The sequence below is a fragment of the Vanellus vanellus genome (genome assembly GCF_965231255.1).
Source record: "Vanellus vanellus genome assembly, chromosome: 2".
Lineage (NCBI taxonomy): Eukaryota > Metazoa > Chordata > Aves > Charadriiformes > Charadriidae > Vanellus > Vanellus vanellus.
In genome coordinates this window covers 142,350,702-142,375,763 of record NC_138906.1, presented here as the reverse complement: position 1 = coordinate 142,375,763, position 25,062 = coordinate 142,350,702, and the positions used below count along the sequence as shown (strand labels likewise).

General features: G+C 40.1%; 1 protein-coding gene across 1 annotated transcript; it reads left to right on the top strand.

Moving 5' to 3' along the window:
- Positions 1 to 1,198: 1,198 nt before the first annotated feature.
- CALB1 (calbindin 1) lies at positions 1,199 to 17,709 on the top strand (the record flags this gene model as incomplete). Its single annotated transcript, XM_082479148.1, has 11 exons — positions 1,199 to 1,280; positions 1,574 to 1,650; positions 6,254 to 6,328; positions 11,199 to 11,282; positions 11,371 to 11,427; positions 14,044 to 14,121; positions 16,628 to 16,683; positions 16,782 to 16,821; positions 16,914 to 16,967; positions 17,100 to 17,171; positions 17,596 to 17,709. The coding sequence occupies 11 exons, from the start codon at positions 1,199 to 1,201 to the stop codon at positions 17,707 to 17,709; spliced, it is 789 nt and encodes a 262-aa protein (XP_082335274.1).
- Positions 17,710 to 25,062: the final 7,353 nt, after the last annotated feature.

The window sequence follows — 25,062 nt, the reverse complement described above, 5'->3', positions numbered from 1 at the left end:
CAGCCAATCATCTTGGCCATCAAACCGTGCTAACTCCGTGTAGCATCTGAGAGATATTGCTGGAAGGAGAAAGGCAGTTTCAGTGCTTCAGGGTACCCAGGTAACCCTAATGACTAAAATGAGTCATCCCAAAAGGGACTTAATCATTATTACTAGTACAATACCATGTTATCCTGTGACAAAAGGAAGATCTTTAGTAAGCTGCTCTGTCCCCTCTCACCAACCCACTGCTATAGGAGGACAAGTCTCCAGAGCTGGTCTACCAAAAAACATTCTTGCAGTCAGAAATGACTGTGGTAGTGTCCCTCACACCTCCATACTGGGAAGGAATGAGCCTACTAATAAAGTCTTCCATACTTAACTGTTGGGATGAAATTACCTCCTAGGGCAGTATATTCAAATCTACCATGCCTGTTCCCATGCTATCTCAATATGGATATCTCAATATCCCATGATATCTCAGTGGGAATATTGGTTTAAAGTGTTGCAGCACTTCAAAGATTAAGCCTGTGTGGAGCTATCTGCAGGTTTGGTTTGGGAACGGAGCAGTGAAAAATGGATTCCTTGCACCCCACATGGGGTCCCATATGGCTTTTTTGGTACCGGGACACCCTGCAGTGCTTTTACCCGTGCTCTGACACCCAGGACCCTTTTCCAGATGGAAACCCGATGGCTAAACCGGGAGACCGCTTGCCCTCTGCCCCCCACGTCTCATGCACAGAGTCTCCTACAGCGAGGGACCCGCAATAACTCCTGTGTCACCCACCGCTCATTTGCCCCGGGGCCTTTGCTCGGGGGCCTCCACCCGGCACCAGCAGACCCCTCATTCGCACCCACGTTTAGATGGCGACTGTCCCCGGAGCGCTCAGCCGCGGGGGCGGGGGAGGGTGCCGCCGGGCTGGTCCCAGCCGCGGTGCCGCCGGCGGGAGACCCCGGCCCCCCCCCGCTCCGGGCGGGGAGGCTGCGCCGGGCCCGGCGGAGAGGGAGGGCAGCGCCGGGGGGAGTGGCCCGATCGGGACGGCCCCATAAATAGCCCTCGGCGGGGCGGCGGCGGGAGGAGCCGTCGGAGCCGTCGTCGCCGCTGCCGCCACCGCCGCCGCCGCCGCTGTCGCCGCGCCGGCCGCGGACAGAGTCAGCACCGCGGACAGCGCCCCGCCGCGCCCCGCCGCGCCCCTCCGCGCCCCTCCGCGCCCCCACCATGACGGCGGAGACCCACCTGCAGGGCGTGGAGATCTCGGCCGCCCAGTTCTTCGAGATCTGGCACCACTACGACTCCGACGGTGACTCCTTTCCCCCCGGGGCGGCGGGGGCGCGGGGGGCGGAGGGGGGCAGGCCCGCGGGAGGCTGTGGGGGGGACCCCACCGCTCCCCTCCCGAAAGCAGCCCCGGTCCCGGTCCCGCTCCGCGCCCGCCGCCCCGGAGCCGTCAGGGGCTGGGGTCGGTGCCGGGCGAGGAGCGCAGGGAGCCGCTCCGCCGGGAGGGAGCAGAAGGGTCGGAGACGTCCCTGCCAGCGCTGAAGAGCGGAGAGAGTTTGGAGGGAGCGGTGATCGCAACCGTAACTCTTTCTGTTGTAGGCAATGGGTACATGGATGGGAAGGAGCTACAAAACTTCATCCAGGAGCTGCAGCAGGCGCGGAAGAAGGCAGGCTTGGTAGGTTAACGTTTCGCCCCACTTTTCCATCTTCTCTGGGAAAGAAGAGTTTTCTTGCGCAAACTCCAGTGCCCCGGTTCCTTCTGTTCTCTGTTGCCGTCACACGGTTCATGCACTTGCCTCACCAGGCAAAGGGAAGTAGCTCGGTTAGAAATCAGCAGGTTGCAAATGAAATAAACCGTCTGCTTTGGAAAGGCGAGGGCAGAGTCCACCTTCCCGCAGAGCAGGTCCCATTCACATCTTGCCAGGCTACGAGCTGATGCTTCTTACGGTGCTTAAAAAGAAAAGTCAAGAAATGCATGGACGTGATCTTTTTGTCTTGCATGGAACCTTATCCCATTGCAATTAATCTTACCTGAGACAGATATGTACCGATAGTAAAAAGAAAGAAAGAATAAAAAAAAAAAAAAAAAAGACAAAACAACACTCCAAGTTAGTTGGGCTCTGTTTTAGTTTCGTACCTAATGGGCAGTACGGGCTGAAATGCATTTCTGCCCCTTGGTGGTCAGCAAATGGATCTGCAGATGATTGCTAACCACTTTTTGCCCTTCACAGGTTTTATACACCAGGAGTATGAGTACCTAACCCTGGTAGTTTAAACTGTTCAGAGGGACACAAAAGTTTTTGACAATGCTGCCAAAACAATTCTGCATAGTAGTTATAAATTTCCTCCAAACTAAACCCACATGGGGAAAAAAGACAACAAACCAAACCAAAAACAGAGAAAGAAAGGAAAAAAAAAAAAAGAAGTGAAAGAAATGAAAGATTCCATGTAAAGATTTGAATTAAAACCAAAGTGAACCTTTTAAAGAAATAAATTGCTTTTAAAATAATTGGTTTCTAAAACAGGCCACTTAGCATCAAACTCAAATATATAACCTAATGAAATCAATTTAAATCAATCTATGCTAAAAGACTTCTGAAGTAACAGAAAATAAAATTCTAATTTAACTCGATGGCATGTGTGCATGGGGGAAATCAATTGCTGCTTCGTATAAGAATACCTCCAAATCAAGCAATGGCTTTTCAATAATTAACTTTGCTTTAAAAGTTGCTGTATATTTTAGGAGTAAATGAAAAAAATATGCATATTTATTCATTTTGTGGAAAGTGGTACTTTATTAATTTTATGGGTGTAAACTTCGTGCATCTGAAAATCTGTCTCCCAGCAATGCCTCTAATGTTACTGCAGTCTTGGTGCCGGTTAATTCTTCTTACAGCTGTTGGTGTGGCCACTCATTTTCATGAGTGTAAGTAAGTTTAAACTAAATTTATCGAACAAACCAACTCAAAAAGAAACAGAAAATTGGGAAAGGAGTGTGTTTTTTAGAGGGGTTCTTTTTCCTCCACAGAAAAGATCAAACACAACTTCAATACCTTTCAAGTAACAGAACAAATCTCTCTTTTGTATTGAAGTGCAGGAAACTTAAGGATGTCCATTAGAAAGAAGATATTAAAGTCTGTGTATATTTAGTACGAATAGCATTCTTAGTTGAAGTGCTGATTTATTACTCAGTAGTTTAAAAAAATAACTAGAAGCTCAAGGAAAAAAGTATCTCATTTTAAGATCAGATTCTTTTCTCCCTCAAAGTAAGTGTGCATCTCTTCTTAAAAACAGAGCCTGCTCAATGTAACACAGAAAAGCCTTATTATTATCTGCTACAAATTTCATAATTTATGCCTTTTTTAAAAGAAAAAAAATAACCTCTGCTTGCATCTCACACTATATTTTAAAAATGCTCAGGTGTTTAATCAGGTTTCCCTTTCCCATTTCTCTGATTCAAACCTAATTTTGGAGCATTCTGCTGAAAAGAGCAACGTACAGTAGCAACGTACAGTAGCAACGTCAAATTCGCTACTTGTTCCATTGGCTCTGCCTTTGGTAGACGTTACCTTCATCCCTCAAGTCTTTTTCTGGGGTATGGATTTATGTCATCTTAGGTTTCAAATCTAAGCTGATTCTTGGATTTGAAGGCTCATTTGCCAAACAAGCATCTCATTAGTTCATGTCTTGTCTCATGGGATACTAATTCAGTAACTTTGAATTTCTATTCTTTTGCCAGAAGGGACACATTGAGAAACTAGTGTAGGTTATATGTCATTTCCTCGGCTGTCCTTCTTTTAACACCCCAAAGCTTCTTTGTCATCATTAACTTCTGCATTTCAGGTCACTCTCCTGCTCACTATTTTTGAAATATTCAATTATGCATTCTTCATAGCTGGATTTTACATCAGTCATGCCATATGCATTACAGAATCACATTGATTCTCTCATTGAATAGGGTGGCTTAACATTTCCCGGTATTCTTCCCAACTACAGAACTGTTCTAATTATATTCTAATTCTTATGCTTTTATTAATCCACTCGGTAAGCTTGTACTTTCACAGTTGCTTTTTCTCTCAGATGGAGTATGCAGCTTGATTCCCGCCAGCCCCAAAGGGTGGATGTGTACTGGGAGGTTTTAGGGCTTGGGCTTTTCTTTGATAACAATTTGTCTTTTCATTCCGTGCACTGTGGTAGATAATGAATCGATACGATACACTTTCAGACATGTTCAAAGAACTGCCTCTTTTCTAAAGATAAAAGCTGTATAAGTATATAAGAATAGCTTCCATTTATTGTGCCTCATGTTCATGCAGTACCTTCTCTATTTAGAGAAGAGTATGCCAATTGCCAAAAGAAACTGTGGGGTAAAAGTGACTAACACAGAGGTTGATAAAGGGTCTTGCCCGAGCTATTCCACATCTGTTTCTCACTTTCTCTGCATATGTAGACAATGATAATATTTCTGCCCAGAAATATGTGATTTAATAGATGTTTATGAATACAGTCACGTAAGTGTTTCTGTAGTGCCATCTATCCTTACATTTTCAAATCCTATCAAAGAAAGCTGGTTTTTTTCTACAGCTCCACTTGGTTGGATAAGTGTCTCATGTTTTAAAAGGGGAGACTGAGGCGCGAAGCACAAGTTTCTTAATTTCAAACATTGAGCACTGCATCTTTATCAAGTTTAGGACTAGACTTAGTTAAATTTAGGCAAGTTTTTTTTTTGACTGAAAACATTTATTTGAATAATATAACTCAAATATCTCATCAAGCAGCTCAAGAGCAGGTGAAGAAAACACCAAAAAAAAAAAACCAACCCGCTTTATGAATAACATACTAGAGGATGAGCATCCTGTTCTAACCTGTAACCGGCTGTGTCTTCTTCAACGGCTGGACACTGTCTGCCACTGCGGAGCTCCTGCTAGAAAGATTAGTAAAATATTTAACCAGGACTAATTAAAATCCAGGTGTCTAAATTCTCCATTCTATCTGCTAAGCAAACTTGTCCCCACTTTGGGATCATCAGATGAAAGGTGACATTGAATTGCATTGTATTAATAAACCACATCTCTAATTAAAGCCACGGCAAATTACTAACCTGCCATGGATGACTTTGACAGAAATAGGATATTAGGCCATGATTGTATCAGCTACAAGGAACTGACATTTCAGTTAGCTTTGGTAGTTGAAATTTGGGACAAATTACAACAGACTTCGTACAGCTGAGATTCCCTGTGTCTCCAGTGAGAGAATCACTTAGGTCCTATATAATTATATCTGTTATAGCAGCTAAACCTTTAATTTCCACAGTCTGCTGTGCCTTCACCTATAACCATAGAATTGCCCATTATTTTAATATCACTGTAGTCCTGATTCTTGCTGCATGGTTTTACTAGCTCACACCTAGAAGAAATACAAAGAAAGTTAAAAGTTTTATCAGTATTGAAGGTTCATGGCAGCTCATATTAAAGCAAGGCAAGTCAAGTTGAAGTGTGAAATCAAATATTTAGATATTCACTCCAAGCCTGGCACCTTTGCCATAGCCTAGAGTGAAAACAGCCTTTAGAGAACAGAGGTGTAGCAGGGACCATAATTTATATGAAGAACAATTATGCAGGCTTTACTCTGTCAGATTTGACGTACTGCTCAAAGTATTCTCCCTGCTAAATCTGCCTCTCTGCATTTCAGCAGTGACATTTTGACTCTGTTTCTATGATAACCAAATACTAAACAGTGAAAAATACGATATCGTGATGAGTTCTTTTAAGGCTAAAATAGCATCCATTGTTCGGGAAAAATCAACTCAAAGACGTGGAAAGGCTATTTTGGTGTTCAGATGTATTATACTGAGATGTTCATTATTTTGAAAGATTTTGCACTGCCTTCAAGTTGCTAATTTAAAAAAGAAAACTGAGAAAATTGAGTAATAATTGCCTATGAACTTCACCGTCACCCTCTTAAACAAAGGAGCTGTTACACGCATCTTCCAACACATCTGTCTTTATAATTTTTCATCCTGTAAACTAAAATAGTTCTAAGTATTTAGATGCCAATCATTCACACTGACTATAATATAATTCCTTAGGAAGTAAAATCAGAATGACATTATTCATGATAAAAAAATACTCAATTTCATTTAAACTTGAGGAATCTACCTGCAGTAAGTGTAATTCATGAAAATTAATATATTATTTGACAACTAATAGAATATTCAAGTAAGTTTATATATGTTTCTCTGTATCTTAAAGTAATGGTTCTCTGATTGTAACCTTATAGGATTTAACACCTGAAATGAAAGCTTTTGTGGACCAATATGGGAAGACTACTGATGGAAAGATAGGAATAGTGGAGGTAAGATGGTTACTTTATAACAAAAGACTGACATGTTTCCTTGTAGACAACACATTTAGAGCAGAACAATGTGAGCATAATATGCAAATATTTCGGTTCTTCAGTTACACAGGAAATTTCTCCCTCTGTCTTAAGACCTTTGGTATTTTTTTCACTAATGAAATTTTTTCATTAACAAAAAGTAAGGTGTTCCTTACCCCTCTACAGACATTTCACTATACTTTATTTAACTTTGCACGGTTTATTCTGTACAAATAAGCAGCAACAGCAACTTCATTTTCCTGCAAAGCAGATAAGAACTTTATTTTAGAAATTTAAATTGTGAAAGGTAAATCTGATTTATTTCCACTTACGATTTTGAACTAATGCTCTGTCACCACTCTTAGGATAACACATAAGTGAATGCAAGTGGGCAGGCACTGTAAGCAGTCTATTCTAAAAAGTACATATATGGTAAGAGAGCGGGTTAATCACGTTAAAATTAAAAAAAAAAATTAACAGTAGTTGTGATCCAGCCTGTGAAAGATCACGATTTCTTACGAATTCCTTTCTTGAACTGTAACAGAACTTCAGGCAGAAAATTTCCCTATTCCTTATACCTAATTTCTAAAGAGGGCAAAGATAACCAACCCCTTCTACACATACAGCAGCTCAACAATTGTATAATTGAGACAGCTTGCTAGGACGGGGGGGAAATGTTGTGTTTTTTCTTGCTTTCACTGTTCAGTGCTGCAAGTCAAAAAGGAGAGTTCGCTGGGTTACGGCTTGAGAAGTCACTTTTTCAAGCCTAAATCTATGACTCATTTATGTCACTCTGAGTGCAGCGAGACTGCGGTTTTATTATGAAATGCTATTATATACTTATTTTTTTTCTGATAATAAGAAATCTGACCTAGAGAGCTAATTAAGAAACAGCTGGAAACAAGCCAGGTCTGCAAAATTTCTACAGTGACCAACTTTGGGTCAGTAGCTAATTTTAAAATAGAGGACTGAATAGAATCTGTAAAAGTCAATAGGAAGTATCACTGCTGATATAATAGATGATTTCAGGTTATCTTTTCTCCTCTGTCATGTGTCTGAATTGCTTATACTCATTTAAATGCGTATGTAATTATGACTCTACCATGGAAATGCGAACAGTTTGTTTCTCTTGCAGCTATAATTGATTTTAAAAAACGCATCTTTTGACAATACTTAGCATTGAACAAATAGTTCTGCATCTAAAAAGAACTAGTGTTTAGTTGGACTAACGAATTGTTTGGGTTTGGACTGACAAATGCTTATTCATTTGGTATTAAAGAACCCTATTTAATTTCATATTTTTGAATACGTGTGATAGCAAGCATTGGATGCAAGAAGAATGTGTAAACAGTGCCTGAAAAAGACTATCTTTCTTTGCTTAGGAAAGATAACTGCAAGTTTTACCTTTCAAATTCTATTTCTGATTCTGCTCTTGACTTAGTGGGTAAAGGTGAGCAAATCCGATAGGGCCTGACATGGTGCAGTGCTCACCACCCCCAGTGAAGTGCCAAGCATGCTCAGCATCCACAGAAGCCGCCGAATAGTGACAGTACGCCGTTCAGCGGCTGAAGGGACTTTCTCCCTTAATATAGCCGTTTTCTAACCCAATAGCTATATTTTATTTCACCGACATCAGCATGAAGCTTGATTTGGAAAGTGCTGATGGGACTCAGATGAAATGTGCTGTACGTGCAGAGCAGGATGATATTAAAGTTGGTATTTGGAGTTGATTCTCCTTCCTTATAAATAAAATGTCCAGTAATTCCAGATTGCTCCCGTTTACATAGTACAGGAAATAGTTTTTCTGAAGAAGTGTATGAATGTTCTTTAAAAAGAAATTATATAACGCCATTGAGACTCCCACCCATCACCATGTATACCCCAGCATCTGATGGAAAAGGTCCTGGTGAATAATGAGTTTTCAGGAAAGGTCTGTTGAGTGAGATAAAGAGGAGGCCTGGGTGGCTTCACAGAGGAAGGAGTGGATTTTCAGCTCAGATTAAGTGTCAATTCTGTCTTTGCAATCACGCTGCAGTTAGTTCACGAGCTTTTATCCAGTGCCCTCCAGCTAAAGGCAGAGACTGACCTGTCCACTTGCTTGTCATTGCGTAAGGGACCTTTCTTTCACCTTTTGTACTCATTCAGACCAACGCTTTCACTAAAATGCGGATGCTAAAGCCAAGGTTTTGAAACTCAGGACTGCGGTAATTCCACATTCGAATTATTTGAAGCTTACTCACGCTGTAAAAATAACTACTTATTAACCTAAAATGTTCTTTGTACTCCTATTCTCTCTTGTAGGATTTTAAAGCGCAAATTCACTGTATTAGGAGAAAAGAATTTTAAATAGGATTAGATATCAACAGAATTTGCTTAGAGAATGATTTATAGAAAATAGTTCTGATATTGTTTTAAGTACTGAGCGTATTTTTTCTGCTAGGTAACCTATAAAGATGTACCTCAGCCTGCACTGAGCAGAGAGGAACCAAGCCAGTCTTCAGGCTTTGTGGTTGTCCTCTATTACTCAGGACGCAGAAATAGCCGACATTCTCCACAAAAGCAGCGGAGCTCCCAGAAATGCTCACTAAACCGCTACTGCTGCCATACACGCACTCGGAGCTGTTTGCGCTCTTATTCAAACGTGCTCACAGAGTCCCCCTATGGTTGTCCTCACAAAGAAGTCACCATTAGAAATAGCACCGGGTTTCCATCTTTCCTCTCTTAGTGGTATAACTGGGACTGGGAGGTTGAGCCAGTTTCCACACAATCTCCTCCTCCTTCAATAATGCAGAGTTTTCCACAAAAAAGCAATTTAATGCTATTTGATGCATGAGCTTGGAGAACTGGACTTGCCTTTAGCTATATTGTTTCTGTTACACTAAAGGGTACAAAAGAAAGAAAACACAAAAGGCATTTTTTGGCAGAAGCCTGAGCTAATATTGGATATTGGGCTATTAATCTTTGTAACGCAAAAGCCTATGCTTTCCTCTGAGACTTGCAAAGCTTAAAATAAGGTAATTTTCTTCCAGTAATATATTCTGTACCTCAAATACTGTTTGGTACTGCTAGTAAGCTGTTAATGATTCTTTGGAATGTTACTATTTTACATTTACCCTTGCACCTTGTACTATTTCACAGTAGCCTTGCAAAATTCACCAAACTTAGCTACACAGGTCCCAGAAACTAGGTCTTATTTATAATTCCCACACATGTAGACCCTTCCCCACTGCCATAATCAGTCCCTTCCCCCAAACTCTGCTTCTTCTTCTTATAATCTCTTCTTCCATTCATCATTTGTTATTGAGTGGGAATGTTGATTTAATCTAAAAATCAAAGCTCCCCTGTCATGGGAGAAATAAAGGATTTTTTCCATAAATCAGTACTAAGTTGCACACAGTTAGCGATTACATACGTATGAACATGTACTTACCCACACACGTATATGCTATTTATAATGGAGTAGGTTTCGAAAGCTGCTGACAAACACACATTGTTTAAGTTGATTGGGTTTGGTTTTCAGCCGTTTAGCAAAAGCCCTCAGAAGGCTCTGACGGCCCTGACGGTCTGTCACCAGCTGCTCCGTTTCTGTAAGGAGAGTGTTCTGATGTGTCTTTTCAGTTGTACCTACACTTGAAGAATATAACTGATTCCTTGCACAGACAATTTCAGAGAAACAAGAGATCTGTCGCCATCCTCTTGTTGTGCCTGTAGGGTGAGAGGGAGAGCTGAAGCCACCTACGGCACCGCTGGAACCCAATAAAAAAGCCTGAGCAATTAGGCTATAGCACTGAAACAGACAGAATGAGAGATTTGAGGGTGGAAAATGAATGCAGAAAACCAAAAATTTGAATCAAAATTTTAAGATGGGGCTCCAGGAAGCCTGCAGATGTCATTTTTCATAAAAGAATGCAGCTAAGAAGTCTGTCTTTCTCCACTTTCTTTTCCTAGTAAGCACAGCTGGTCTATTCTTCAAGTAAAAAAGTTTTCTTTAATCAAAACACATTTCATACATTTTGAGGACAGAAAAAAATATTGGGCTTTTGTTAAAAACAAATCATGATTTTACATTAAATTATACAGCATACTCTCCATCTTCTACATTTGTCACTTGCCAAAATTGAGTTATAGTAAATGAACATTTTCAATAATCAGTACAATAATGTCTGATTTTAAAAAAGGCTTTTGTAGAGCAGAGGCACTTGAAGAACCATCCCTGATTTTGCAGGGCTAGAAGCCCTTTTGATGTCTTTCTGGTATTTATAGCTCTTCTTGAACACATCTCTCTGCTTGACATGCTCCCCAATTGCCATCCCCTTGCCCTCCCCGCTTTCTTTTTTCCTCCTGGCATTTCCACATATTTTTCTGTTTACCTTACGCACGTGTTCTTCATGTCAGTGTTTCTTTCTCCTCTTTCTCAGTATCTGTGAGTAGTCCATTTTCCTCACTTTCTTAATTCATGGTCCTTCACGCTTACCCTCTAAACCTCCTTGTGTTACGCTTTCCCTTCAGGCTGATTCCAAGGTTTTCACCGCAGATCCTAACCCTGCAGGGGTGAATTTTTTCCCCCCTCTTTCTCCAGCTCCCCCTTCAGTAAAGTGCCGTTTCACTCCCTTTTCTCGGATCTCAGTTCTGTTTGACCTGGATGAATATGGCAAAGCTGCAAGCCAGAAGCCTTTCGGAGGCATCTTCCAAACATTTCAGCTAAGAGGATGAAGCTTCCTGTGGGGCCAAAATAGGGCAGTATAAGCACAAAGAATTTCATACTCTTTTTAAAAGTTTCACACTCTTTTACAGGCTCAGCTGGCCTAATGAAGAATCAAAATTTAATCTTTCTTAAATTCTGTTACAGCTTGCTCAGATATTACCGACGGAAGAGAATTTCCTGTTGTTCTTCAGGTGCCAGCAGCTAAAGTCAAGCGAAGACTTTATGCAGGTACAGTATGAAAAGCTGCCTTTGGTAAAATCATCCGAGACCCGCTTGCCATAAATACGTCACTAAAGCAGTCACGTTCTGATTGCAGACATGGAGAAAGTATGACAGCGACCACAGTGGCTTCATTGATTCTGAGGAACTTAAGGTAAACCAACACCTATGGTTACGCACGACACGAGAACAGGCGTTGGATTACAGCCTGCGCTGCTATCTGTTTCTTCAGATACTCGCCCATGCATGTTTTTGCATTCCAAACATGACGGGAACGCACTATGATTAGCTGATGTTTTTATCGCCAGTAAATTATTTAAAGTGAAACTCTAATCGGATCAACGTTTTTTAAAGTGTGCTTTAATTCAGATCAATGTTTGTCTCCAGTGGCTCAAGGTAGCGGGTACTCTAGCTTAGAAGTAAGAAAGATTAAGAAAGCAAGATAGGCCTCTGAAAGCTAGGTTGTTCTTTTTTTGGTATATTAGGGAGGAGGGCTGTTTTGTTCTTTTTTATTCCTAAGGGCATCACTACCATTGATCACTATGCTGCCGGACAGATCATGCTCTCGCAAGTATTGCATCACCCTACGGTTTCCTAGGCTAACACAGCTGGAATTGTGTTGCCCCTGCTTGGTCACCTTGGTGGCATTTTGGAATCAGCTTTAATATACACAAATACGAGCAGAATTGAGATTATTCCATTAGCCATTTCAGCTTTGCACAGTTAACAAACCTTAAAACCAGAGTCATAAAGCAGAGATTTGTAGATGCTGAATCACAGTGTTACAGAATCACAGAGTGGTTGGAAGGGATCTCTGGAGGTCACCTGGTCCAACCCCCCTGCTCAAGCAGGACCACGTGGAGCCAGTTGCCCAGGACTATGTCCAGATGGCTTCTGAATATCTCCAAGGATGAAGACTTCACAACCCTTCTAGGCAAACTGTGCCTGTGCTCGGTCATTCTTGCAGTGAAAAAGTGTTTCCTGATGTTCAGAGGGAACCTCCCACGTTTCAGTTTGTGCCCACTGCCTCTTGTCCTCTCACTGGGACACAGCCTGGCTCCGTCCTCTTTGCACCTTCCCTTGAAGTATTTATCTACATTGATGAGGTCCCCTCAAGCCTTCTCCAGGCTGAACAGTCCCAGTTCTCTCAGCCCTTCCTCATAGGAGAGATGCTGGTCGCAGGTTGGTGTATCTAAAGTTGGTAGGATCGGGAGGAGGCCATGCAGGTAGCACCTGAGAACTCTCCAGCTGTTAGACAGTGCCTTAAGGAGTGTTGCCAGCTGCTATAATTTAAAATAGCCTTTAAAAAGGCAGGGCTGATAGAGGACCAGCTGAAGAATGAAGACATTTTAACAGGACCCCTAATGATCCCATCTCTCTTGTGCTTCAAGATTTTGTCCGCCTCAGAGAAACAGGTCCTTTTAATGTGTTGAAAATAAGGCATAAATGTCCAGTTTTGTTTTTAGATCAGTATTTCTTGATAAGCTCAAACATTTTAAGTATTTGCTATGTGAGGAGTACACCCACTTACAACTTTGTAAGAGAAATTTAAGCTGGAAATCAGGAAAACTTTCTAACAATAGTAACAGCAGTGGAATACGTTGCCTAAGGGGGAGGCAGACTCTCCATCACTGCCTGTATTTAGGAAAGGTTTGGCAGCAGCTCAGATCAGACAGTAACTCAGGAAGTTTAGATATAGATGATCCTGTCCTGAGACATGGAGATGGACTGGACAGCCTTTTTATGCCCTTTCCAGTTCTATTTTCCATCAAAGCACACAAGATTAGACATAGATCCATAACACCCATTTACAACATTTCAGTCTTGTTCTTCACATACAAACTACTAGGAAGGCCTCCCAGCATGGAGGGGGCCAGACTGGAAGAACTATAGGGGGTATTAATCATATGACTATTGACATGGCTGCATTCAAGTTCAAGAAAGTCATCTACGTACACACAGATTTTCTTAAGAGCCACCCCGTTTTCTGCCTTGAAATGTGGCCCAAAATTCCAGAAAGATAATGACACCCCAACTGATGACAGTAATTAGGCACTTCATTGAGCGTTGACAGGCATACGGACATCTCAGATCTAGTACAGAAACTTAAACCCCTGAACGTGTGGAAAAAATCTTACTTTTTAAAGTAAGAATGGCTGGTGTTTAAAGTCCTGTGATACTGTATCAAATTCTCATTCAAAGTCATGTGATTCTATATCAAATGCTGATTCAAAAAAGATCCAATGAAACTGGCTGCACACATTGAAAATACAAGGTAGGAAGGAGCAACATAGGTTAACATTCACTTCTAGCGCCGGGTACTGCCATAGGCAAGGAGAAAACTCGATTAATCATTGATCGTTTCTGTAAAATTGTTCCTACGTTGCAAGAAGTGATTAGGCATCCCAGTTTTCAAGGAGACTCAAGGTTAATTAGTTTAGTTTACTGATAGAGCTGATTAGGAAGAAGTATACTTGAAAGCCAAACTATTTTTTCCAAATTCACAATACAAATGGCATACAATGCAGAAAGTTTTATGAGTCACTTTTTCCAAATAAAACTGTGCAGTATACTTGAATCGATCAAAAGAAACTGTTATATACTTAGCTGTTAATTACTACTTCTTTTCATACTTATTTGGAACTTCAGCAGTAAATACTAAAGTGGGAGTAAAATAGTATTTCCCATTACTTTCATCTGAAGTTAGCAAGTCAAGCATTTTATACTGTAGATAAAAATTCACCTATTTCTCTTTTATTTATTTTAACAGAGCTTCTTGAAAGATTTATTACAGAAAGCAAATAAGCAGATTGAAGACTCAAAGCTAACGGAATACACAGAAATAATGGTAAGATTATTTACGGGCATATTTCATCAAGAGTAGATGAATCCCAACTCTGTTTATCTTTAGCCACTGGAAGGCTCCAAATGACTTGGAGCCCCACCAGGTCCTAATTAGGCGAAATATGTCATTGCAACAGAGAGGCGACTGTGGCATCCAGCACCGCAAGTACTTCTGCAGCTACAGAGCTTTGACGGGCAGTTTTCAGTGCTGCTTAAAAAAAAAAAGCTCAGGAATTTAGAATCTTCTTGGTATTTGTATAACACCAGACCATACCGTACTATTTTCCCCTGTTATGCTTCCCTGTGCATTAGTTGTAAAACTGAAGCCTCCACAGTTCATGGGAGAAAAATTGTACCCATCATAATTATACTATTAGGTTTAGATCAAATTATTTTGGGGTTACTTTCTATGTTTTGCCTTCTTTCAGTGCTGTAGCGTCTGTCTCTTGTTTTAAAAGCCATCACTGCACGGTGGCTTCTTATCAGATTTACAAACATCTCACTTTTTCCTTCTTCCCCCCTTCGAGAAGGAGAAACTGATGTTTTAGATAAACACTAGAACAAAACTGTCACCTCCCCGGCCTTAAATCAGCCCGTCCTTGGGGCACTCCTTCCATCCCCCAGCTGTGGTGCTCCGTGGCAGGGATCCGTATTGGCTTCTGAGTGGATGTTTCAAGAAAAGAAAAAAAAAAAAAAAAAAGACTCAGAATTCTTGTCTTTAGGAAATGTGTAACACTCCATTTTTTGTTTTACTAACTCGGTTTCATCATAAAATATTTTTAGCAATCAAAAACGTGCGAGGTAAACGCACTAGCCCTCAGATCGGCCTGAGAATGGCTGATCAAAACTTGTGCTTCTCCCGGAAAACGTCTTCTGGTTTGTTGTACCAGTATAAACCGTTTATCTGGAATTGTCACTGTTTACTCACCGGTGAAGATAAAAAATACCCTTTTCATTCAGGGACCTTTTTAGCCTTCATGTTAAAGTGTGCTCTGAGTTCTGGCCTCTGCAGAGGGACACAGTGACAAAGAATTAACAGCAGGAAGAAAGAAATTGTAAGGCCAGCTCTCCCATAATCTCCTCAGAAACTAGAAAAGACGACTAATAGAAAACACGGGGTCCCGAGCAGCTGCCGGCAGGCACGGCCAGCCACTAACGACCCATCAAAATGCAAAATACGTTGACTTCCCCGCTGCCACTGCTCCCCTCCCCCAAAGGCAAATCTCCTCGCATAGGAAATGCGTGCAAGGCAGATGCTTTTATACAAGGAAAGGAAGGGTTAAAAGCCACCAGCGTGTTACGTAGAAACTAATGTTTATAGAATCGGTCTCTTTTTCTGGTCTCCTTTGCCATTTATTGTGTATTAACCAAGCGAAATTGGTTCTTTTTTCGTGGCATTAATTCCGTCTTTAGAAGGATATACGGTTATCTCAGTACAGGATGCCGCTTTCCCTCTTATCTAAAAATTACACCTAAAATTACTGTGATTGAAAGTGATGGGATGGAGTGTGGGTGGTGGTGTTTTCGGTACAACGTCTAACAATTTTTTGTACGGTTTGCTGCTTTTGTGACTCTTTTTATACAGCAAAGGCAAAATAATAGATAACACTATCTACAGATAATAGATAATACAATAAAAACTTTCAATAAATTGAAAGTAGAAAAAGGGAACTATAGAGACCTAAAACAGGGAGAGGAAGCTCCACGCAGGTGTAATATCTCCATCTACTTCTAATAGCAAATCTAAGCTGTTTGTGCCACTCAGGCAGCAGGAGCTCGTGCTTTCAAGGGCTCAAAGGAAAACACTTTAATACAAGTGGATGATTAAACACGATTAGAAATAGCATTCACATATTTTGTCAAATTACATTAATATATTTATTTCTGTAATTTAATTATAACTATTCGGAGGCATTTAATTTCCCATTTCCACACCATCAACAAAATATGATCGTCTACAGCATCTGTTCACTCTTTTCTTGAAACAGATCACAGAAGCAGAACCTGATCTTTACTTAAATATTTAGACCTCACAGCCAATTGAATGAAATGTCTATTTTCTGTCTAAGGCACTGAACGCCTTGGATTCTATTGAATTTTAGCTGACTGTTGTTTCACCTTTATGAACAGAGAATAACGATGCTACTATCAGATCATGACATGAAGTCAAAAGTAAAATGTTATCATGTCAACACTCCTCTCATTTTTAAAAAATTACATATGGGACATTCATCACTGTCGGCAGGTTAAGACGTACCTGGCAGTAGGTTTACCGGAATTGTTCATCTGGTTTCTTATCAGGCTTTTGCAGTAGAGTTAATTACTATAAATTACTTCTTCAGTACTTTAAATAAACACATAATGCATCAAATGTGACATTAAAACTCGGGGCCGTCATTTCAGCATGAAATAAAGGCTAAACTTCATTGAATTTAAGTTTTCCAAAGAAGTGTTTTCTTCATTATGTTGGCTAATTTTGATTAGTAACGTAAAATTCTATATTCTTTCAGCTCAGGATGTTTGATGCAAACAACGATGGAAAGTTGGAGCTTACTGAACTGGCCAGGTATGTCTTCTGTCTCTTTTCATAACAAATATTATGTACAAATTGCTACTACTGAAACAGTTAAATATATTGAGCTTGGTTTTTTTTTCTCTCCGAAGACTACTCCCTGTACAGGAAAATTTTCTTATTAAATTTCAGGTATGAAAATTCATGTTCTTAAGGTAATCTGTTACCATCACACATAGCTGGTGTCACTAATGGATTTTTTTTTTTTTCATTTTGGCATTTAGGGTGTCAAAATGTGTGCAAAAGAATTCAATAAAGCCTTTGAGATGTATGATCAAGTAAGTCTTCAAAAAAACTTTTTATCCATTGTGTCATTTGATGGCACTTATTTTGTGAATTTGTGGAAAACTAGCTATATCCTCTAAAATGAAAAATAAATGTTTAAAGGTATCTTTAATGCTCTTTTTCAGGATGGCAACGGCTACATAGATGAACATGAACTTGACGCACTACTGAAGGATCTCTGTGAAAAGAACAAAAAGGTAATCCTAGAGGGCTTTTTCCCCCCTTAGAGATTAGATTTAATTTGGATTTTAAGGACACTTTAATCCACCCAATTAAGATAAATATAGAGCTTCCAAGTCATAATTCCTGAAGCCAAAGTACAACTAAAAAAGTCGGCAGAAGTCATGGCAGTGTAAATCCCAAACCAGGGGAGTTGTGATTATAAAGCGACACTGTGAAAAGATCGCTTCTGAGACATCAGCTATCACCAATTGAACATATGGCTATAATATGGATAACATACAAATACATAAACAACATTTGCAATGTGTTACTGTTGGACAGGCTGAGAATACCCTCTTTTTTTTTTTTTTTCTTCCCTCATTTTCTGCCATTGGAAGCAAATTTGTTCATGCTGGTAAACTGAACAGGATTGTAAAGCGTTATCTGTTCTTTAAATAGGAATTAGACATTAACAACCTTGCGACGTACAAGAAAAGCATCATGGCCTTGTCTGATGGAGGAAAGCTTTACCGAGCAGAACTGGCTCTTATTCTCTGTGCTGAGGAAAACTAGAACTCTTCTATCATGTCCACTTAACTAGTGATGTACTCTATCTACACAATAACTGTGCACTATAAGGGAGTAGGCTGTATTTTTAAACTGCATATAGAAAATTAGCCAGGATGTGTGGCACATTCCTTTCAGTTTGTTTCTATACTGTTTGTAATGTACAGTTTTTGTAACAATAAGATTGATAAAGAGAATGTCTATGTTTGGGCCAGTCTGTATATTCAAAAAGAAACTAAAATATGTCGGGGTTGATTTTGGTTTTGGTTTTTTGGTTGTTTTTTTTTTTTTTTGCTTTCATAAACACGGCCGGAAAAAAATGAAACCTGCTGACATTGCTGTGGTCATCATATCCTTTGACACCTGCAACGTTTCCTGTTGAACTATGTAACAAAAAGTTCTACAGATTATCTTTCCCCATTACAACTAAACGTTTTTTTTTAAAATGCAAAACGTGAATTTGGATTAAATATGATCTAGGTCTGAAATAGGAAAGAGACGTTGGCATGTCTGATTTCCAAAATTTAACAAGGCACTAAGAAATATTTTCAGTTGTCAAACCACCCACTTGCAGGTCTGTGCTCTCTGCGGTTTTTCAATTACTCATAATTACATTACGAACTCACAGCATATCCACAAAGCCTTTATCCAGCATAGATCTCCATGCAGTAGTTGAAAGAGATACAGTGTTTTCACTCTAGCTGTTTATTTAGCTTTACTGAATCTAAACACAGGCACTTCAGAAATAAATGCCTTTAATCTGTCTCGGAATCCTGGCTAAATGACAGGTAGTATAGTTAATACACAGATTAACATATGATATTATAAGTGTACCTTTCATGACTATTGCTGTGTCAGAGAATATGACAATCCATTTTCTAAACTATTTTCACATTTTGCAGGTTATAATTATTCTAGTAAATTGCTGTTTTTACATCATATTCTGTGTAATCTATAATTAAATTTAATATCCTAAGATTGTTGGTGTCTAGTTTGTCTGTCTCCTGGATTCTTTTTTCTGTACCATGTAAAGGTTGAAATAACTATGTAAAAAAATGTGCCTCCTTGGATCTTACACTGAATTACTAATCTATAATAATATTATTAAAATTTAACACTAAACGAAACAAAAGGTGTAGTACAGATTTTATACCAGTTTATTAATTTAGTTCACGTGGTGAGCTCTGCTTGTTACTATGCTAGAGAGGTATTTTTTAAACGAGAACTATAATATAGAAACAGCCCTGTCTTCTTGCACCTTTGGTTTTTTTTGGCCTGGCTCCCTTTTTACTTTACACCAATTTTACGCCAGATAACTCCACGAATGTCCAGGCCATTGCTCCCAGTATGTACTGGTGCAGGAAGGAGACTGCGCTGTGTCTTAAAGCCAATAAACCCGTGTTGCCTCCGTGTAGAACCGTTTCAGAAGCAATTCCACGTTAGCAGATTAGTTATATACAACTTCTCAAATGCATCCCTGTGTCTTACTTAACAAGCAGAAGCAAACACGCATTTTATTTGAAATGTGTCTCAAACAACGAGGCCCACACCCTTCAAGATTACAGTCCCTGAACTCCCACTGAAATGAACCTTTGAACTCCTCAGGTGAACTCAGGCAACTAAATACCCTTTCAGGAACGGTCTAACGGCCCTGGGCTCTCTCCAGTCTGAGCCTTGGAAAGTTACGGAGTAGGTGGTGCAGGACGGGGCCTTGCTGAAAAAAGCCGCAAAAAAAGTAAAGTGAGGTTAAGCTAGCTCATTCTCACCGCTTTAATCTCTAATCTTTAATTTAATTTTTAATCTAATAATTTAACTGCTCACCGGCTTGTTCTCGTTCTCCTCTTTTCTCTATGCAATGTGAAATGCAGTTGTGTGTGTTAAGTGAAGAAACAGTGAATCTGCATACCAGTACAATAAATGATTGATATTGTTCATACTGTGCACTTAAACCCCTGGATTTTGCCTTATTTTAACACTTTAAAAATGTAAAGGTAAAGAAAAAAAAAAAAAAAAACAAAACCTGTATGTAAAAACATGATGTGGCTGTTTGCCAAAATCATTACAGTGAAAGCTGAAGTGTTTAAAGTGTTTTGACAAAAAGTCATCACAGAAACTGCAGTCTGTCTTCCTGAACGTGAGTAAAGTCACCTGTCACAGATGCGCTCCGAAGCCAACCTCCTCCTACTGCTGCTGCCCACCAGCTGGCTCTGCTGCGGAGCACGACACAGCGAGAGGGTCTCACTCCCCCTCCCCAGGCAGATGTTTCCTGCAATAATTTCTCATAAATAACACTTGGATTAAAAGACAGCAATTTAAAACCCCAGTTCTAGCAAAGGTGTCTACTATGTCAGTGCAAAGCAAAGCGTAGCGAATATGGGTAATTCAAAACTGCTGTAAAAACTCCAGGTTTTTAAATGTCTAAAACACCCCTGGGCAGAGCTCTTAAAAATGTCAGGGTTGGGGCAAGCAAGTCTTGGAATAACGACAGCAGTGACGATAGGGAGGAGCGCAAGCTTCTTTCTTCTGGTAGATGGTGACCAAAAAAAAAAAAAAAAAAAAAGGTTGAAAGTAAAATAGTAGCATACTCAAAATTAATTACATGAGGTAGTGCAGGTATGCCATATTCCTGCTAAACAGAGAAACTGGCTGACAGGTAGCTCCGTGGGAATCTACTTTACTGAAGTTGTTAACAATTTTACGGTCTAAAAATACGTATTTTATTTAAATAAATACTCAAATTAATAAGCACTAAAGCTAATAAATACTCAAACACAGTTCTACAAACTGCAAACAAGCAAGCTGTGCAAAATTTTACCCCATTCTAGTATAAACGTATACAGTTGAAAACTTAACAAAATGTTTCCTATTCAAATCAAGTAGGGCGATTTTCCATTCGTTTTAAAGCACAAAGCAGCACATTTTTACTAATGCTCAAAAAGAAAAAAAAAAAAAAAGTCCAGTAACTATTAGACCCTTCAAAAATGCAGTATATGCTGACAGATGTAAAGCTTAACAGTATGGAGCCAGGCAGGGCGAGTGCCTGCTTCCAGCTTTGCCCACCACACAGTCCATCAGCCCACCGCGGGGGCCACACCTAATCCGAAGTCACCAATGCCACCCAGCTGGCAGCCGTGGTACAAACCACTGCCCATTATGGAGAATATCATGCCAATTTTCACCGACGACTTAATCGGGATCGAACACAGGCCTTGAAGCGAGCGATTTGGCTTTCGTTCCCTGCTGCGCTGTTCTGTCCTGACCAGTTCATGCACTGGTATCACAGCACAGGTCTAATCCCCCTCTGTTCACAACTTAGTTATGCATCTTTAAAAAGATTATCCACACAAGCTTACGGAATTTCTAAGCAGCGTATTCCATGTGCAAATGTCAAATACAGATCAGGATGCTGAGACCTGGCAGCGCTTTTATGTAAGAAGAACCTCGTCTGACAAAAACACGCACATGTTGCTGCTAAACTCCGCTTAAACTAGGATTAAGTCTTTGTTTCATTAGACAACGGTAGCTTTTTCTGAATAACTTCCATTTGACATCTCGTGCATTTATACTAAGCCCTCATCATAATCATGGTCACAGTCGCTGGCGATGGAGGCACAGCGGAATCCGCACCTACTCGCTGTGTCTATGAGGAGGCTCAGAATCCATATTTAGGCACCCAAATATACGTGGCCTGATTTTCTGAAGTGTTGAGCACCTCCAATTCCCTCTGAAATCAACTGAAGTTGTTCTGCACCAATTAAAAGCAGGGCAATGCACCAAAATCCCAAAGATCATTTTATTTTACTGCGTAATAAATTGTCACATTAAAGATTGGGGGGTTTACCTTGGTTAAAGTGGGGTTATATGTTTACCAGCTACAACACAAGATGCTCCCCGGAGTTAGATAAAGATACACATTTCCTTGCAATTCAGTGTCTTTACTTATGTGTTTCTCAGCATGTGAAAAAAAGGGAAGATAAACGAGCAGTTCATGTGCCAATGAACTTGGAAGCCAGTACGGCCAGGTAGGAACCCATAGTTCCCTCACATAGTGTCGTCTTCTGCCTGCAAAGCAGATTCTCAAATTGATAAATAATAGCAATATTCTCAACAGCAGCTGAAATATACAAATGGAGGGAATTCCCAGAAATAGGAGAACCAAAGATTGATAGCAGTTCTGGTATAGCGAAGAGGTAATGCAACTAATCTCTTTCATTTGCAACCTCAAATGATTTTCGTAACTTGTTTATAAGCCTCCACTATAATACAATACCACTTTTACAGCACAGAATTGATCTAAGAAATTGTAACAGACAGGTTCAAAGACAGTAAATCATCAACTGAAATAAAAAGGGTAATTTCAAGATTGCCTCAAGCAGACAAGATTTACTTTTTAGTTGAAAACAGACGATGAATCCTCCTTTGCCAGTGTCTCTGAGCTGAGTTCCTGGAAGCGCTAACACTTTTGACTGACAGGTCATGCAAAAGTCATTTTTAAAAAGGTACTTGGATTCCAGGAAAGTTTTCCTTGCGATCCATGAAAATTAAACTGCCTCTGCCACCCTACTGACTCCTTTTGCGATCTCCAATGTATACCATCACCTTTTTTGACTCATTCCTCCACTTTCTTGTCCCTCCAACTTCATCTCCATAAAATTATTAAGCCTCAAAGCAGTACCTTTTTCATACTCCCCTTTACATTGTGGCTCACCGGCAATCTGAGGTAGGGTCAGGAACGCCAAAGACCCAGGGCAGCATGTTTAACGTGGATACTGTCTCCCACCATCTCTGCTATGTTTGGAATAAAGCATCTGTGATGCCTATGCTTTATGTTGGCCTGCAGTAAGTGTCTGCAATACACAACTGCGGAGCATGCTTATGGATTGGGCACCTCTAGGGATTTAGGGATATTTTATGCCGCTTTCAGGATAGTCTCATCCTTGTGGGCATTTAGGAACAGGTTCTTTTTGGAATTTCCAAGCCCAGCCAGACACCACCTGGGTTACGTAGTCACTGTAAAGCTACTTCCTCTTCTCCATTTCCCAAGTTCAGCTGTCATGTGCTGCCACTTCAGTAACAAATAATTAAACTGTATTTAGGTAAAATATAAACTCAAGATGTTCAAGATTCACCTCTTCATAGTAATGTCCCTCTCCCTAACACGACTAACAACTCTTTTAATGAAGGAAATGAATCCAAGCCAGACTATTCCATTCTCCTGCAGAAGTGGACAGCTAGATCAGAGTTAAGTTTTTTCACTTAACTAAGTCTAAATATTAGGAAATATTTTATAAACTATCCAGTAACACATAACTCTTTAAAACATTATATGCCATTTCTAAAACCTGCATCACCACATTGTATATATCTTGTCAAGGCAGAATGCTCAGAATCTAAAAGCAACTAACCTGCACAGTTTGCAATGGACATCATTAGTAAAGGTAAGATAAAATAGACTCTATTCTTATCGATGTTCATTACAATTTAAAATGTGCTTTCTGGTTCTACCACTGCTTTGTTGTCACTTTACAATTAATAATTCATTTAGCTATGGACAGTAAACAGGTAGAAGAAGATACTTTGGAAGCAATACCTGCTTCTGCAAGTAATAAATGTTCTGTTTGTGAATAAACACCCAGTATCTATTTACAGGACAGGCTCCCTTCAATATTCTGACCTTATCAAATAAAGCAAAAAAACCCCACCCTTAAAGGACATGTTCCAGTAATTCTGATGGTTTAGAAAAGAGCTTCAGTCCCTGAAAGGTTCGCTATGAATTACAGCCAGTTTCTCCTGGACGCAAAGTTGGGCTGAATCTCTCTGATGAGTAAAGCAATGAAGGAAAGACAAAGATCTTTTCATTCTTTAATTTTAGGTCAAGAAGCAGTATTAATTTTAAGCTGCAAAAGCACTTGAAATTCTTTAAGTACTTTTGCAGAGGAACCCACTGTCTTTTGCTGTGGAAGGGAAACATTTCTGAACTGAGGTCCAAAAAGTTTACTTTCTAAACAAAGGACATACGCAGGCGAAGTAATACTATAATGGTGGTTGAGCCAAAGAATAGTGGGTCTGTGTTTTAAGCCACATAATGGATTTCTGGCATTTACTATGCCAGCAGGCATTACATCTAAGCACTGTGTACCTGTTGCTGAAATGTTTCGGAAAAAATAATTGTAGCTGGGCTTGGCTTATCCCCCTTTTCTCCGCTGCCCTTCCTTTTCCATCTCACCCTGCCCCCACCAAAAAAATACCTCTGCTTTCAATACCTAAATACATTAAATAGTATATAGAATTATAACAAAAAAGTATTATTACTATTATTTTATATGCCGGGAAGAGAGATGGATTAAGAATATGTGGCAGCCAGCACTGCTTCCTAGCCCCAAAGCCAAGCATAGACTTGATCCTAACTTGATGATGAGACTGGGAATGGGCCTCTTTTCTTGATCTCTTCCACCTGTGCCCCACGCAGCCCCTGTGTTTTGTGAGCTAAAAGGAATGTGCCAGTCTCTCTGCTTCAGATGATCAGTTCCTGAGGGAATGCTACAAAGTGTAGCTGCCCTGCTGTTCAGATGTAAGAGAAATAACTTAAGGTCACACAAAGTCTGTGCCAATGTTGGAGACTGAACATGGTTATCTTCAATCTCAGTCCAGTACTTCAACCACATGACAAACTTTCCTATAGCACAAGTCGTACACACCTGTGGATGCGAGACACCAACGGGAACTTATTTTTATCTCCAGAGGATACCCTACTAAATACTACAGAAAAATACATGTTTATACCACAGTTCACAAACATACCTTCGAAATTTTTTTCCTGAAACACTTTTTTTCCAAGTCTCAAAGCCTTACATGCAACTGTGTCCCATATGAAATGAAAATGCAAGTATATGCAAAGGACAACAAGCAAAGAACATATATATGGGCCAAACTTTTCAATTAAATCACTTTTTGAGGAAAAGACACGGGTAACATGTCAGAATTTGACCTTGACAGTAGACCTACCAAAACCCAAGATGCTATAAAAAAGCTTTACATTATGTTTAAGAGACATCCTGAAGGCTGCTATGATAAACATATTTGCTTTGTTTTATTATCAGTGGCACAAAAGCTATTCAGCCCCCCTCATCATCACTCTCAGGAGAAAGATGGCACGTGCAAGCCTGCACTAATATTGTCCACCCTTTCAGTAGAACATATATTAGCTTGCTTCAGCTTTGCATTAAGGCGATCAAATGATTTCAAAGCCAGATGCTGGCATAAGTATGGCCTGAAGTGTAGGTAAAGTGGCTAAACCGCTGTCAGCACTTGAAGGAAGACATCCTGCAATTGCTTCTATATTCCTGACTCTTAAATCAC